This window comes from Trachurus trachurus (genome assembly GCF_905171665.1).
Source record: "Trachurus trachurus genome assembly, chromosome: 23".
Taxonomy (NCBI): domain Eukaryota; kingdom Metazoa; phylum Chordata; class Actinopteri; order Carangiformes; family Carangidae; genus Trachurus; species Trachurus trachurus.
The window spans coordinates 1,296,497-1,314,420 of record NC_139912.1 but is presented as its reverse complement, the minus strand read 5'-3'; the positions used below and the strand labels follow the sequence as shown (position 1 = coordinate 1,314,420).

The 17,924-nt window shown below is 44.6% G+C and overlaps 1 protein-coding gene across 1 annotated transcript in view; it reads right to left on the bottom strand.

Annotated features, from left to right (window-relative positions):
* Positions 1–17,716, bottom strand: part of LOC311006490 (A-type voltage-gated potassium channel KCND2-like) — a gene marked incomplete at both ends in the record, with an annotated part of 33,833 nt that extends 16,117 nt beyond the window's left edge. The window contains 2 exons of the mRNA XM_083999338.1: positions 15,732–16,402; positions 17,273–17,716. Of these exons, the coding sequence (XP_083855464.1) occupies positions 15,732–16,402; positions 17,273–17,716 (1,115 nt within the window). The remainder of the gene's footprint in view (positions 1–15,731; positions 16,403–17,272) is intronic.
* Positions 17,717–17,924: the final 208 nt, after the last annotated feature.

The following is a 17,924-nucleotide window of genomic DNA, read 5'->3' as shown; positions in this document are numbered from 1 at the left end:
CATATATCATTTTAGTCAGTATTATAAATGCTTACAAGATAGGATAGTTGCCATGTTTCGTGCTACGTAGCGCTGAGTGACAGCTCGCTAAATATGCTTGCAGTCATGGGTGGGGCACGTTGGGCCCCTGCGTCCCAACGTGCCCCACTAACTTGCATGAATGAGTTTTTAAATAGACTTATATGAGTTAATATGTTATATATATTAATTCAATAGTTCATGGGTTATTAAGTTTTTTCCTTGAAAAAAAAAACATTTTTTTAAATAATGATTCATGTATTTGCAAATGAAAATATAATTTTGAGATGTTGAATGGACAATTCGTTCGTCATTTACATGTTATTTTACTTAGTGGTCCTGTGGATATCTTTAAAATAATAAATACATCATAAATAATATATGCAGTTGTGGAGATTACACACAAAATGTTTCTATAAAAATTTAATTGTTTGCAACCATTTTTAAGGTAATTTACAACACTGTCCCAACGTGCCCCATTTGCACACCTGCTGCTTTCGGTAGAACTGTTTGAAATGTGAAAGGGCTAGGAATTTACTTTTGGTGTCTATTTGTAGCTAACAGATAAATGTATACATGTATAGTAAAATAATGAATGAAACACAAACACTTTTTCAATAATAAAGCCTAATGTCAAAAATGACCCAACGTGCCCCGCTCTCCCCTACACTTTGAACACTTAAATAAAGAGAAAAAAACACGTCTACAGATACAGATTTATTATGTATGTATGTTATCTGTATGGGCATGAACTGATCGATGTATTGATCGATGTACTGATCGATGTATTGTTCAGCGTATTGATCTGAGCCTCCCTCCCTCAGATGAACCAGACTGAGCTCTTCTCTGCTCGGCTGTTCACTTATTAAATGAAGGTTTTCATATTTAAAGAGACGACGACGCAGCAGCAGCAGCAGCAGCAGCAGCAGCAGCAGCAGCAGCAGCAGCAGGTTTTATTCTGAGCTTCCTGTCACGTGACCTCATCAGCTCCGACGCTCCGAGTTACAGAGTGTCAGCGAACGCCTCGCCAACGCTCCTATAAATAACCTGCTGTAATAAATGAGCGGCTCCGCGGGGGGTTGGAGGGGGGTAGAGACTGTTTTATACACTGACCCCCCCCCCCCCCCACCCCCCCTTCCTCTGATGAGAGATAAAGTAACACACACACACACACACACAGAAAACTTCCATTTAGCTGCAGAAGCACCGAGGTCAGTTTATTATGTTTAACTCTGATCAGCTGACTCCAGATCAGTGTGTGTGTGTGTGTGTGTGTGTGTGTGTTAAAATGTGTGTGTGTTTGTGTGTTAATGTGCAGTGTGTGTGTGTATTGATGTGCGTGTTAATGTGTGTGTGTTATACAACAGGAGGGTTGTGTTCAAGCTGCTGCAGAAAAATCATAAACAAATGTGAAAGTGATGAAGATGGTGTGTGTGTGTGTGTTACTGTGTGTGTTAATGTATGTGTGTGTGTGTGTTACTGTGTGTGTTAATGTATGTGTGTGTGTAGTGTGTTAATGTGTGTGTATAGTGTGTATAGTGTGTGTGTAACATGGTATCTGTAGCAGAGGGATGAGTAGAAATCCTCGGGGGTGATGAAGTTAATTAAACACGAAGGACACACACGCAGGCTGCTGATATATGCACCACACACACACACACACACTAACACACACACACACATTAACACACACACACACACACACACACACACACACACACACACACACACACACACACACACACACACACTCACACTCACACTCACACACACACACACACACACATTATCACGCACACACACACACACACACACTCCTGCATTGATTACATTCCCTGCGTTCCTCTCTCAGTCTCTATCTGACGACATTAACAGGAGCTCAGATTCACATTTATTGTGTTAAAGAGGAAACTCACACACACACACACACACACACAGAGACACACACACTCACACACTGCAGCAGATCCTCTGCAGTTTAACTCCACTCCTTTATCTCCTCAGTTTGCTGCTGAGGCTGCGTTCAACACAACAGCTACACACAACAGCTACACACAACAGCTACACACAACAACTACACAACAGCTCTACAGTGATGACCAACACACACACACACACACACACACACACACAGACACACACACCTGACCATTAGCAGCTCTAAACGTGTCTCGTGGCCCAGAAACAGAAATAAAGACAAACTAGACTGAAACGTGACGTCATCCGAACGCCGTCCCCTGATTGGCCGGAGCGCCGTCGTCACAGGAAGTCGTGGAGTCGTGAGCGCGACGTCACGACGACACCGGAATCAAACCTCACCTCAAACATCACACGGATCAGTACGCATGGTTTATATCCACCACTTTCCGGAGAACGACGCTGGGTGTCGCCATGACACTCCATTCATTACATTTTAGATTAACGTTAGCTGGGCTAACCGTTAGCTGTTAGCCGTTAGCAGTGTCATAAATAACTCAATAAACGGCCCATGAAAAAAATATGTTTTCCAGCGGATATCCTAGTTCCAACATGACTGAGCTAACTGGAGTAGTTTCATGTCGTGTCCCACAACGGGAGGGTTTTAACAGCTGACGTCCTGATGTTAGTTTGCTGCTGCTGTTAGCTGTCAGCAGCAGCTAAGCTAACAACTACGATAACCATGACTAGTTGCAGAGGCGTGCACACAGAAGTGGTGGTGTTTGTTCGGTAATTCGTTTTGTAGACTTGACAAACATCAGATTTAGTCTAAACGGTTTTGGCAGCCTGGAGCCCCCACATTTGGTGCCTACACCGGTGGCTAACGCTACCAGTTAGCCGCTAACGCTACCAGTTAGCCGCTCGCTAGAATGATACTAGGGGGTTGAAAACCGACTTACGTTGTGGTGTGACGCAATGGATCATGGGAAAATAAAGTGGTGGATACACTCATTCACTCATTCATTCATTCATTCATTCATTCATTCACTCATTCATTCACTCATTCATTCATTTATATCTTTATTGCAGACTCTAGGTCCACTAGAATGAAAGTACAACACAAAACAATAATACTATAAAAACTATTTTCACGGCCTGAGCCAGGACTTCTCCTGGTTTTCCCTGTTAAAGGGTTTTCCATGGAGTTTCTCCTCAGTGGATGTGAGGGTCAGAGGTCAGAGGATGTTGTTATGATGGGATGTGAAGCCCTAGAGACAAACTGGTGGTAACAACGGGCTGTAGCCTCGGCTACTTGTTTCATCCTGTCCTGTTGTCTCAGTTAATCAACTACAGGATGTAGCCGGTTAAACGGTTAAAGCACCAACTTGTTCACTAGTTTATTGTCAACTGGCGATCCACATACCTGACAGATTCAGAACGTAAACACACATCAGCTGGTCGTTGACACTGTTACCCGGCAACGGTAGGCTTCCATTTACAATGTTGCCTGGTAGTGCTGCACGATTAATCTAATCGCAATCGCAATCGCGATGTCACGCCGTGCGATTACGTAATCGCACGAAAGAGTGCGATTGGCGATTTAAAGTCTACATAAATGTGCGACCGCGTGAGCCTGTAAACGGGACTTTAACTCCTGTAGTGTGTGGAGCAGAGCCGCTAATGTGTGTAGCATAGCAGACTCCGTCAGTAGTCATGTGACCAGCAGGTCTGATCACGTGACGACCCAGCTGGCAGACAGCGCTCCGTGTGCTGCAGGACCGTCTCCCCGTGATTACAGCAGGTGTGGAGCTTTAGCGTCACGGAGCGAACTGTGTTTTCCTCCGCAACATGTGCAGTGCGTTTAAAAAACGAGGAGGTATATGCCTGTTGGGGCGAACGACCAGAAAGCTCCGGTGTTTGGTTTTCTTTTAACTGTCTTTTTTATTTATTTTTTATTTTTATTTTACGGTAACAGCCACACTCATTTGCCGTCTCCTCTCGTCTCCTCCGTTGTGTGTGTGTGCGCACGCGTGCGTGCGTGCGTGTGTGTGTCTGTCTGTCTCTGTGTTACCTGTGTACCTGTGTACTGTGAGAGGAGGGAGGGGGGAGAAAGGCATTGTAATAAATGATGGCATCGCAGTAGACTATGAAACTGCACAAAAAGTTACCTATTTTTATTTAATACAAAGATACTGTAAGGAAACACTTATTATTTGAGAAATACACCCCATAAAATATGGTTATTTCCTGTGCTGTGCTTGATAATCAAGCAAATAGACTCCTTACAGCATTCATTTACAATATCGTAATCGCAATCGCAAATCGCAATATTTTCCACCATAATCGCAATCGCACATTTTTATCAAATCGTGCAGCACTATTGCCTGGGACAACGATACTTATAACAATCCTATTGTTACAATACTAATAAAACTGCTTTGCCTTTTTATCAGTAGCCTAATGTCTGAATGTGTTCTTTATAAAAAAAAAAGAAGTTTTAAGATCCATGTTCTGTGTTAATCCATCGGTCCAGTGTTTCCAGCTGTTGGAGGGAAAAGGAGGAATCATGGAGTCCATTTCTACAATATAATCAATAGATCAATTCATACAATATAACATCATCTGGTGTCATCTGAATTGTTAAACGTTGGTTTGGATGAAGAGTTTAAAACCTGAACACAGTTTCCTGAATAAACCTGTCAAACTAAAAACTCAACTGTGACACGTTGAAAGAGTTTTAGAGTGTTTTATATGTGTTCATGTCTTGTTTTACAGTGTAGAACCAGAACCAGAACCAGAACCAGGACCAGGACCGATGTGTGTCAGTAGGTGTGTTTCCATCAGCTGTTTAGATGCATCGAGATGTATCGCATCAGAAAATGATGATGGAAACGTCGTGATTCAAATTAAAATCCCCTGATTCGCACAAACTGAAATACGCTGCTAGGGCCGGGTTTTGGTTGATGATTCGAATTACAGTAAGTGACGTAGCCACGTTCACCCCGACTGCTCCCGTGTTGCAGTTCACTCACTAGACAACATCAGGGTTTCACTACATGTAAAAGCCCCCACACACCTTCATAATGATGTTACTGCACTTCTTCATAGTTCCTCCTCAGTAAAAACCAAAGTGCAAGGTGCAAAGTCCGTAGATGGAAACACACACGATTCAAATTTCTTTTAATGTGCATTTCCCAGTAATTTGAATCACTTTGGATGGAAACATGGCTACTGTAACTCAACCAGGACTCTCATCAATTATAAATAGATGTAACATCCCAGTCATGTATGAAACACTGAGCTCTGTGGCGTGTGGAGAGTCTGTGTGTGTGTGTGTGTGTGTGTGTGTGTGTGTGTGTGTGTGTGTGTGTGTGTGTGTGTGTGTGTGTGTGTGTGTGTGTGTGTGTGTGTGTGTGTGTGTGTTTGTGTGTGTGTGTGACATGGTGAATAATTGAATCAGAGCGTTAATTACCACACACTGATCCAGGATCAGCTGCAGCGACTCGTCTCTTTCATCACATAACGAACGGCTGCTGGGAGCTGAGTGTTAAAGGGATAGTTCAACAACATTTAGTCAAATTGGCCCATTGCCATAATCCCTATAGTCATAGCAGTAGGTTCGTTACCTTTAATTGTCGGTGCAAGCTGTTTTTAGAACGGCGGAGCAGAGCCGTGAGCTGCTCAGAGCTACGCTACGGAGGCTCATTATGGGATTTCTTGGTTTCCCTCATCACAAACTCATCAAATACACAATCCAACAACTCCACAACGCTCTGGTGGACAAGTTGTGAGCTGCACATTCACCACGCTATGAGATAATAACACAACGTTACCACACAGAGTTGTTTTAGAGGGAAATTCATGCAAAACCACTGATGCGTGTTGCCTTCAGGGACAGTTTTTCATCAACAGTCTCTGTATTTCCCTCTAAAACAACTCTGTGTGGTAACGTTGTGTTATTATCTCATAGCGTGGTGAATGTGCAGCTCACAACTTGTCCACCAGAGCGTTGTGGAGTTGTTGGATTGTGTATTTGATGAGTTTGATGAAGGAAACCAAGAAATCCCATAATGAGCCTCCGTAGCGTAGCTCTGAGCAGCTCACGGCTCTGCTCCGCCGTTCTAAAAATAGCTTGCACCGACAATTAAAGGTAACGAACCTACTGCTATGACTATAGGGATTATTTATTTGACTAAATGTTGAACTACACAAAAGAAGAAGGGGATTATCGTTTCTAGCTCCTCCTCATCATGAGGTCGTTAACGAGCAGATTAGACGAAGTGTGAGGTCGTTGTTCCTCTGACGACTCGTCTTCATCTTCACTTTAGAGTGTGTTCTGTGTGTGTGTGTGTGTGTGTGTGTGTGTGTGTGTGTGTGTGTGTGTGTGTGTGTGTGTGTGTGTGTGTGTGTGTGTGTGTGTGTGTGTGTGTGTGTGTTTCAGCTTCATTATCTTCTCAGCAGAAACAGGAAGTGAAACAGAAACACAACAAGATCCTCCTGTGATCTGGACCAGGACCGGTGTGTGTGTGTGTGTGTGTGTGTGTGTGTGTGTGTGTGTGTGTGTGTGTGTGAGTCCGTGTGTCTTTCCTAATTTGGGCAGAGGAAGTGCAGCTGTTGTTGTGATCTCCACTCTGAGCCGGAGGGATGCTGCTGTCGCCGTGGAAACCCATCCTGTATCCTCCTCCCCCCCCGCGGGTGAAGAGGATTCTAACAGTCTGACTTCATTTAGTGGAGATGGAAACACATTACACACACACACACACACACACACACACACACACACACACACACACACACACACACACACACACACACACACACGACTCTGAGGTTTAACTGTGTGTGTAATGTAATGTGGGTGTGTGTGTGTCACAGTTCCTCTGACTGAGACACTGAGACTTAGAGTTTAGCTCTTAGAGGAGTGTGTGAGTGATAGAGCTGCAACAATTAATCGATTACTAAATTAATCATCAACTATTCTGGTAATCTAATAATCAGTTTGAGTAGTTTTTTAATTTAAAAAAGTCAAAGTTCTCTGATTTCAACTCCTTAAATGTGAATATTTCTGGTTTCTTTGTTCCTTTATGACAATAAACTGAGATAGCATTCAGCATTCATTCATTCACGCATTCATTTTCCTGAATGAAATTAAATGAAATGCGTGTGAATGCTGAAAGCAGCTGAAGAAGGAAGCAAAAAGACAGAGAAAGAAAGAAAGAAAGAAAGAAAGAAAGAAAGAAAGAAAGAAAGAAAGAAAGAAAGAAAGGAGTAAAAAGACAGAGAAAGGATGTAGAAAGAAAGAAAGAAAGAAAGAAATGAGTAAAAAGACAGAGAAAGGGGGTAGAAAGAAAGAAAGAAAGAAAGAAAGAAAGAAAGAAAGAAAGAAATTGTGTTTCTTTTGTGGCCGTGGTGACAGAAATCGCTCTCTCTCACTCTAACGATGATGTCACCACTCTAAGCTCTGCTCGTTAGACGCAATACACACCCATTATAGAGCTGGATTTTGTCAAAAATTTTAATGATTTTAAAACTGCCAAAAATCTGAAACTGTTGAATATATCAATAAGTTGAGTCATAGAGGAATACTTTAAACGTTTGTGAACATTTTAGAAGTCGGATGAAGTCTGTAGGAGAAAGTATGCTGAACTTATAGAGGTTTAAAGAAGCAGAGGATTTGAAGAGTTTGAAAACTATTTCAATTCATTTCCTATGGGACAAAAAAAGAAAAGAAAAAGTTAAATAATTAAAAAATTAAAAATAGCACAAAGTATGAAGGACTAGTTAGATGCAGAAAAAGAGCGGAAGAAAAAAGAATGTCCGAACGAAAATAACAATAGTGTGAATGCTGAACTAGAAATTGGAAATACGTGTGAATGCTGAAAGCAGCTGAACGCCGTTGCTGAATTCGCAAACGCAACTGACAAACAGTGCAAGTCGTGATCAACTTGCAAAGGTCACTGAGGAGTTTCACTGTGAAACATCCAGATATTTAAAGACTCATTAATAGAAACCTGTTAATCGTTCTTTATGTGTTTTAATTAATTATTGGATCATTTTCATTATTCAGTTGATTAAACTTCAGTTTGTTCATTAATCTCTTTCCGCTGCCTGTTTTCATCTCATCTCACACTGAAACATTTACCAACAGTTTTACTGCTGCACACGAAACAAACGAGGATCATTAAAACTCTGGTTTGAGCTCCGGTGTCGTTAAAACATAATGAGCTGACGATGATGAATGAAACATCCAGATGTAATCGCCATGGAAACCAACACTAAATATAGACGTCGGTCGTGATTAGGGTTGCAAAGAGGCAGAACATTTCCAGCAAATTTCTGGTAAATTTACAGAAACTTTCCATGGGAAGTTAAGCTGGGGAATTTTGGAAATATTCCAAATTGGAAACTTTCCACAGGAATTATGGGAATTTATGGGAATTATTGAGAATTTATGTGAATTAACTGGAAATTGGAGGGTAATTTAAACAAACTGTATCATATCCAAACATAAATGTAAATGTTTTGTTTTGTCGTAAGCAGACATCCATGCAAAATAATACAATTAAAAAACATGACGTTTCAACAGATTTATTTGTGAGTAGAACTTTATCATGTTTTAATTCTTGTATGACCAATCAATTCTTTTACTGAACAAAAAAAACATGAATGTTGAGTAAAATATAATAAAATATTAAAATGTTCCCGTTTATTCCCATATATCCTGGAATTTTGCAACCCTAGTCCTGATTCACAGGTTGAAGCTCCGCCTCCAATCACCACACGAGCCGACGTCCTTGAACGCACCATGAGGCGTTCACTGACCTGAGCTCTGACTGGGACAACTGTGTCTTCATCCACCCTGGTTCCTCTAGCGATCGATTATTGATCAGGATCAATGACTCACAGCGAGTCAGAACCAGAACTGGACCCGTGTGTGTGTGTGTGTGTGTGTGTGTGTGTGTGTGTGTGTGTGTGTGTGTGTGTGTGTGTGTGTGTGTGTGTGTGTGTGTGTGTGTGTGTGTGTGTGTGTGTGTGTGATGGATGTACAGTAGGTTCTCTTGGGTCGTTGCCCCTGGCAGCTCCTGGGTCACCTTGGCGATGGTCGCCAAGCGGCGCCATCTGGTCACCGAGGTGACACAGCAAAGCACGGCGTTCACAGTTCACGCTCTGCTGCTCCCAACACACGCACACACACACACACACACACCTACACACACACACTAATGGCAGCAGCGTGGGTCCTGGTTCGAGCAGCAGGAGCTGATTATGAAACAACACAACGACACCGAGGCAGGAAAATAACGCTTCCAACCGGTCGGCGGTCCAACCTCCTCTCAGAGCTCAGGAGTCGATGGACGGTTCGTACCGACCGAGTTCTCGCCGCACACTCAGCTCCAGTTGCAGAGAGTTTTATTAGACAACGTTTCAACCGGTTCGACCTTTGTCAAGTCCTAATAAAACTCTCTGCAACTGGAGCTGAGTGTGCGGCGTAACGATTCACGTGAAGTCAAACGGTTCCACATTTCGATTCCTGAACGCACCTTCGAGTCGCGTGTGTCAGCGAGAGTGGATATGGGCGGGTCTGTGTGATGCGATTAGAGCCTAAAGAGCGTTTTAAAGCAGAATTAAGTTTGTGTTAATATAAGTCTTAAATAGTTGTATCTTCCGACAGCAATCACTTCTATAGAGTGTTTGGTCTGAAACACGGGTCTGTCAGTCACTCTGCTCTGCTCTGAGCCCAGGAGAAAACTTTCCTTGTATCCTACAACCTTTATCCAATGAGGAGAGAGAACGGCATAAAGGGGCAGTCCTCTCTGTGTGTGCAGCCAAGGGATGCACCTGAATGTGGTGACGTAGGGACGAGGACCAATAGATCCATGACGAGGGCGGGGACTGCTAACTCCATCTGCTGACAGGAAGTTAGACAAAACCACCGGATCGCTTACTGCTGCTTTAAAGAAGGTACATTGTGTAGGAATTCCTCCCATCTAGCGTTGTGGTTGTATATCACAAGCAACTCAATCGTATTTTTCATGCTGCATTCACTTGAAATTGGGCAGACTGCAGACGGACATAAACAAGCCTCTATGTAAACAAGTGGTCCGTCAGCACGAGGCAAAACAATACACGTGACAATATGTTGTCATGGCGATGTGGTATTGTTTTACCGTCTTTCTCTGGACTTCTGTGACTAAAATGACGTCTGGTTTGTTAGCGACGGCCGTCTGCCCGACTGCAGGTGAATGCAGCATCAGTGTACTAGAGTACCCACAGTAAATACACCGGATTTAGCACATGTGCTAAATTACATCCGTAGTCCCCAAAACAATACAACAATTAACATAAAAAGTCCAAAAAGACAGAGGACCATTAGATAACAGGAAAAGTACATTTACATTTAGGGTTAGACATGATTCTTTGAATTGTAAAAAAATATATAATCTATATAGCTGGAATTAACATTTTGGCGGCCCCCTGTGGACGAAAGCGGCGGAATGAAGACGTTTGTCTGGCCGGCGCGTGTAGATTTGTTTTGGAAACGTCGGAAAGAAGACAGGACTTGCTTTTTCTTTTTTTTTGCAGCGTAATGTATCTATTGGTCTGGTTTTGGTCAGTGGTCCGACCCGACCATGCCTTCCAGAGGTCTAGAATTAGACGACTTAGAAATAGCGTATCGTCACACTGATGGGCTCATTAGCTGTTGTAGGTAACAGACACATCAGCAGAAACCAGAGAATTTTGTGAATCCAGTTAAAAGCTCCGTACCGGGGCTTTAACATAACATGGATTAGAAATCTGAATATGATTTGGGGGGAAGATTAACAGCCCTAATTATTATTATCATTATTATTATAATTATTATTATATGATGGTGAATTGGAACAAAGAACGTGAACGTAGCAGAAACCATGTGACTGTGTGATGTAAACATGAGAACGTGTGTGTGTGTGTATGTGTGTGTGTAGATAAACTGATAAAACACGATGTCGAGACTTTTTCCACAGACACAAAAACGTGTGCGACAGACGACACAACAGCTGTCAGGAGCCATTGTTCTGGCTGTGTGACACTCTATCTGTGTGTTACGTAGAAACAAGGTGAGTTTCTCCTCAGCTGCACACACCTGCTGCTGTAATTACTCCCAGGGACAAATAGATTATATAACACACACACGCACACACAGACACACAGACACACACACACCTGTCAGGGTGATATAACGAGCTGTTAACAGTGACGGATGGTGAGGTTGAAGGTTTCAGTTTAAATTAATCAGCAGAGGAAACAAACAGAGAAACAACACACACACGTTCTGTCTGCAGGGGTCAGAGGTCACAGAGGTCAGAGGTCAAACACAGGTCACAGGGGTCACAGACTTCAGACCAATCACAGCACTGATTGTATTATATAACAGGACTGTCAGATTAAAGTTTCTAATGTTTGTTTTATTTTTCTATCTCATCATATTTACCTACAGCAGATTATTATTATTATTATGTCCAGCGTCCACTAAAGGGCATTACAACCAAATCTGTTATGTAACATTTATAATAGGCCTACATAGGAAATGAATAAACAAGCGATTAAAAAGACTATGCTCGTATATCTGAAGCTGCAGTCAGTTTCCTCCTTCCAATGTTCTCATTTTAAAATAATTTGAATTCTGTTTGAACAGCAAAGTTTGTTCTGACAGAACTATTAGGCTATATAATATACTACAGATTAAAACACTGTACTGCAGTCTACAATATACTACAGGAACGAATCTCCTTGTTGTTTACAACTACTTCCGGGTAGAAAACCAGCATGAGAACAATAGTGACGGACGAGAGTTTCACTATATTTATCTAATTTTTCATGTCACTATATCACCGTTTAGACTAATCTGATGTTTGTAAAGTTTATAAAACCAATGATTGGACAAACATTACTATTTATGTGTGCACATTTTTGTAATGAGTCATGGTTATCATAGATTAGCCGGGCTAACGGTTAGCTACCTGTTTAACTTTAATAACTCAGTGACTCAATAAACGCTCCATGAAAAAATATTTTCTCCAGCGGATATCTGAGTTCCAACATGACTGAGCTAACTGGAGTAGTTTCATGTCGTGTCCCACAACGGGAGGGTTTTAACAGCTGACGTCCTGTTGCCGTTAGCTTAGCTACCGCTGTTAGCTTAGCTACCGTTAGCTTAGCTACCGTTAGCTGTCCCTGTCAGCTGAGCCACTGATGCTTTCTAGACACTGTGATTCCCCCAAACTGAATAAATACAACACATAGCAACACAAAACACACACACAGAAATAGTAATGTTTCTTCCATCATTTCAGATTTGTCTAAACGGTGATAGGGCGTGAAAAATATGATATATAGCTAAACTCTCATTCGTTACTATTGATCTCATTCACATTACGTGCTGGTTTTCTACCAGGAAGTAGAATGTAAACAACAAGGAGATTCATTCGTTATACTGTAGCCTACTACAGTATAACCTACTACATTAATACTTCAGTGTCTCAGTCACTATAAGAGAATCAGAGCTTCAGCAGCTGCTCTTGTATTTTTAGTCTCATTCAGACTCTGGCGCCTCACACACACACACACACACACACACACACACACACACACACACACACACACACACACACACACACACACACACACACACACACAGTGTGTAGCTGAGTCTCCGCGGAACCAAACTAATAGAATCAGAGTTTATTGCGTTTTATTGGGAAGCAGAGGCTGATGTTGTCATCCCGTCTCCATGGTAACCGAGGACCTCAGCTGTGACATCAGGAGCCCGATCGGTCACATGACCAGCTGCTCAGGTGTGTGTGTGTGTGTGTGTGTAATGTTGTGTGTATGTTGGAGGCAACAGCTGATCCAGGTAAACACACACACACATAATACACACACTCTGGAAACACACGCACACATAATACACACACACACACACACACGCACACACACACACACGCACACACACACACACACACATAATACACACACTCTGGAAACACACGCACACATAATACACACACACACACACACACACACACACACACACACACCATTCAGCATCATCTTCTATCAGACTTAACAAGCTTACGACCAATCCGCCGGCCAGGGCCATGCTGTCGCCATGGTAACCAGTTTACCTTTGGCCTGTGTGTGTGTGTGTGTGTGTGTGTGTGTGTGTGTGTGTGTGTGTGTGTGTGTGTGTGTGTGTGTGTGTGTGTGTGAGACTGATCGATATCGATACTGATCAATAGTTGGTCTTTTACTCTCAGATAGTTGTTGATTGTTGTTGTTGTTGTTGTCATGACGACAGGATGAAGGTGTGAGGGGGCGGGGCCACAGGTCATATGACAGGTACAGTGATGTCATCCCTTACATCAACCAATGGGAACAGCGTGTGTGTTTTAACTGTTTTAACTCTCAGTAGAAGAAGAAGAAGAGGAAGAGGAGGAGAGGAAGAGAAGGAGAGGAGGAGGAAGAGGAGGAGGAAGAGAAGGAGAGGAAGAAGAGGAGGATGAAGAGGAGGAGAGGAAGAGAAGGAGAGGAGAGGAAGAGGAAGAAGAGGAGAGGAAGAGAAGGAGAGGAGGAAGAGAAGGAGAGGAGAGGAAGAGGAAGAAGAGGAGAGGAAGAGAAGGAGAGGAGGAAGAGAAGGAGAGGAGGAGAAAGTGGAGGAAGGAGAAGAGAAGGAGAGGAGGAATAAGGGGAGGAGGAAGAGAAGGAGAGGAGGAGGAAGAGGAAGAGAAGGAGAGGAAGAGAAGGAGAGGAAGAGGAGGGGGAAGAGGAAGAGAAGGAGAGGAGGAGGAGGAGGAGAGGAAGAAGAAGAGAAGGAGAGGAGGAGTGGAAGAGGAAGAGGAGGAGGAGGAGAGGAAGAGAAGGAGAGGAAGAAGAGGAGAGGAGGAGGAAGAGAGGAAGAGGAGGAAAGGAAGAGGAGGAGAGGAAGAGGAAGAAGGAGAGGAAGAGAAGGAAGAGGAAGAGAAAGAGAAGAGGAGGAAGAGGAGGAGAGGAAGAGAAGGAGGAAGAAGAGGAAGAGGAGGAGAGGAAGAGGAAGAAGGAGAGGAAGAGGAGGAGAGGAAGAGGAGGAAGAGGAGAGGAGGAGAGGAAGAAGGAGAGGAAGAGAAGGAGAGGAAGAGGAAGAGAAGGAGAGGAAGAGGAGGAGAGGAAGAGGAGGAAGAGGAGAGGAGGAGAGGAAGAAGGAGAGGAAGAGAAGGAGAGGAAGAGGAAGAGAAGGAGAGGAGGAGGAAGAGGAGTGAGTGTAGTTGTTAGGATGAGGTGGAGTCAGAGTCATTGATCCAGAGCAGCCTGAGAATATCAATGACAGAGATACACACACTCACAGCTGCAGCACACACACACACAGATACACACACACACACACACACACACACACACACACACACACACACACACACACACACACACACACACTAACACACACACACACACACACACACTCATTCATCTGCAGGAAAAAGAACTCCTTTTACTTTGAGGTCTGAGAGGAGATGAAAGATAAACACACTCCTGAGACACACACACACACACACACACACACACACACACACACACACACACACACACACACACACACACACACACACACACACACACACACACACAGATACACACACACACACACACACACACACACACACACACACACATCCAGCTGATCTCAGCACAATCTGACAGACTCCTTCAGACTGATGATGATGATGAGGAGGAAACAGTCGCTGAACCTTTCACAATAAAAGTCTGAGACCTGAACACACCTCAGCATGAAGCGTGTGTGTGTGTGTGTGTGTGTGTGTGTGTGTGTGTGTGTGTGTGTGTGTGTGTGTGTGTGTGTGTGTGTGTGTGTGTGTGTGTCCCTCAGAGCAGCCAATCAGAGGACAGGACACCTGAGCAGGTGAGTGACAGCAAGCAGCACCAATCAATCAATGTGTTCGATAGTGTTGTGTCAAACTAACTTTAACCCTCCTGTTGTCAAGGAAGGAAGGAAGGAATGATGGGAGGAAATAAGGAAGGGAAAAAGGAAGGAAAGATAGATGGAGGGAACAGATTGGGTCAAAAAGGAAGGAAGAACTAAGGACGAATGAAGGAAGGAAGGAAGGAAGGATTGTGGAAAGAAGGAAGGGAAAAGGGAAAGAAAGAAAGATGGAGGGGGGGGAACAGATTTGTTCAAGGAAGGAAGAAGAAGGAAGGAAGAAGGATTCTGGAAAGAAGGAAGGGAAAAGGGAAGGAAAGGAAAGAAAGATGGAGGGATAGGGAACAGATCAGCTGGTCAATTGGATCAAAAGAGGAAGGAAGAAGAGGTAAGGACGAAGGGAAGAAAGGAAAGAAGGAAGGGAAAAGGGAAGGAAAGGAAAGAAAGATGGAGGGAGGGAACAGATTTGTTCAAGGAAGGAAGAAGAAGGAAGAAAAAAGGAAGGGAAGGAAAAAGGATTGTGGAAAGAGGGAAGGGAAAAGGAAAGGAAAAAAGATGGAGGGAGGGAACAGATTTGTTCAAGGAAGGAAGAAGGGAAAAAAAGGAAAGAAAGATGGGGAATAGATCAGGTCAATTGGATAAAAAGAGGAAGGAAGAGGAGGTAAGGATGAAGGGAAGGAAGGAAAGAAGGAAGGGAAAAAGGAAGGAAAGAAAGAAGGAAGGGAAAAGGATTGTGGAAAGAAGGAAGGGAGAAAGGAAGGGAAGAAGGAAGGATGGAGGAAGTGAACAGGGTTAATAAAGTTTTGTAGCTCTTCTAAATCGACATCCCTCGGCATCATCCACTCACCCCAGCGTGGTCATGGTGACGATGGTGTACCAGAAGGCGGCGGGGATGCTGGTGAACTTGCTGCCGCTGGAGCCCTTCTCGGCGTAGAACATGACGGTGGCGAAGATGATGATGGCCATGGTGAGGGAGAAGAGCAGGAAGCCCAGCTCCGAGGCGCAGCTCTTCAGCGTGTAGCCCAGGATGCGGAGGCCCGCCGAGTGCCGCGAGAACTTGAAGATGCGGAACACGCGGAACACCCGCAGCGTGACGAAGGCGCCGCTCACGTCCTCGTTGTCGGTCATGACGAGGCCGATGTAGTACGGCATGATGGCCACCACGTCGATCACGCTCATCACGCTCTTCACGAAGCGGAAGCGGCTGGGCGCGGCGAGCAGGCGGAGCAGGTACTCCACGGTGAAGATCATCACGCACGCCGTGTCCAGGCAGAAGAAGGCCAGCGCGTAACGCTCGCCGCACGACGCCTCGCGGGCGCGGTTCGCCGCCATCGCGCCGCACGGCACCGTCTCGGCCACGTTGGCCAGCACCGACACGGCGATGAAGAAGCCGGTGACGTAGTAGAAGACCAGCGCCATGGTGGACGTGTGCGGGTTCTCGAACGCGCGCCACATCGTCTCCCTGAAGTTGAGGTCCGGCGCCACCGGGTCGTTGGTCTGGTCCATGTCCTCGTCGTCCTGGATACAGGGATGCACATGATTAAGGGATAGGGATGCACATGATTAACCGTTTATGGGTATGAACAGATTTGTTCAAGGAAGGAAGAAGAAGGAAGGAAGAAGGAAGGGAAAAGGGAAGAAAATGAAAGAAAGATGGAGGGATAGGGAACAGATCAGGTCAATTGGATCAAAAGAGGAAGGAAGAAGAGGTAAGGACGAAGGGAAGGAAGGAAGGGCAGGAGGGAGGGGAAAAGGATTGTGGAAAGAAGGAAGGGAGAAAGGAAAGAAAGAAAGAAAGATGGAGGGAGGGAACAGATTTGTTCATGGAAGGAAGAACTTACATTGTTGTGAATGGACCCAAAGAAACGGCCTATTTTCACGGCCTAAAAGAGGTTTTACCTGAAAAAAAATACACAGTTCCATTGTTCACTATAATATAATTTTTTCTAGCCCTTCAAAGTGCAGGAAAAACACAGTTTTTATTTGGACCTAACCAACTCACGTATCCCTCCGCCCAGGGTTAGCGCCCGCCGATCAGCAGTTGGTTCGGTCCAAATAAAAACTGTGTTTTTCCTGAACTTTGAAGGGCTGGAAAAAATTATATTATAGCGAACAATGGAACTGTGTATTTTTTTTTCAGGTAAAACCTCTTTTAGGCCGTGAAAATAGGCCGTTTCTTTGGGTCTGTTCACAACACTGTATGTTGTAAATCTCTGGGCAGGGCTATTATGGGCTGGCGTTGCTAACGGGAGGAGTGCAGAGAGTCTTCTACTGCAATTAAAGTACTTAGGGGCTATTTGTAGATCATACAACCCCACTTTAAAAAAAATGCTACTATCCCTTTAACGAGTGTCGGTTATCGGTCAGAAAAAAAATGTGCATCCCTACCTGGATACGCTCCTGGTTCTCCCGCCGCCGGTCCTTGTACTCCTCGTAGCAGCAGTCGCCGATGATCTCCGGAATGATGCCGAAGAACGCCAGCTCCTCGTCGTAGGCGGCGATGCATTCCTGCCGCGGGAAGTGCAGCTTCCCGGTGCGGTAGAAGTTCAGGATGTGGCGGAAGAGGTCGGCGTCGCGGTCGAAGAAGAACTCGTTGGTGCCCTCGTGGAAGAAGAAGTCGCGCTCCGAGCTTCCCAGCAGCGTGTCCGGGTAGCGCTCCAGCGTGTCGCGCCACGTCTGGAACTTTGTGCCGCTGACGTTCAGGACGATCAGCGACTCCTGCACGCGCCGCTTCTCCCGCGGCGGCACCGGCATCGGCGCTCCGGCCACCGGCATCCAGCCGATGGCGGCGGCGCGGGCGAACGGCAGCCAGGCCGCCACTCCCGCTGCCATGATGCCGCTGTAACCGATACCGCCGCTATGCTACCGCCGCCGCTCTGCCGCCGCCCTACAACGGAAGAAAGGGGTAACAGTCAACTGTATTGAACTTAGGATTCTGAAAATTGGTCAAATCCTTGCTTTTGTGAATAGTCTAGCTGTGTAAAAATATTCAATTCAAACTTAAAGTGATACGCCAATTTTTCTTTTCCGTGTCTTGCCT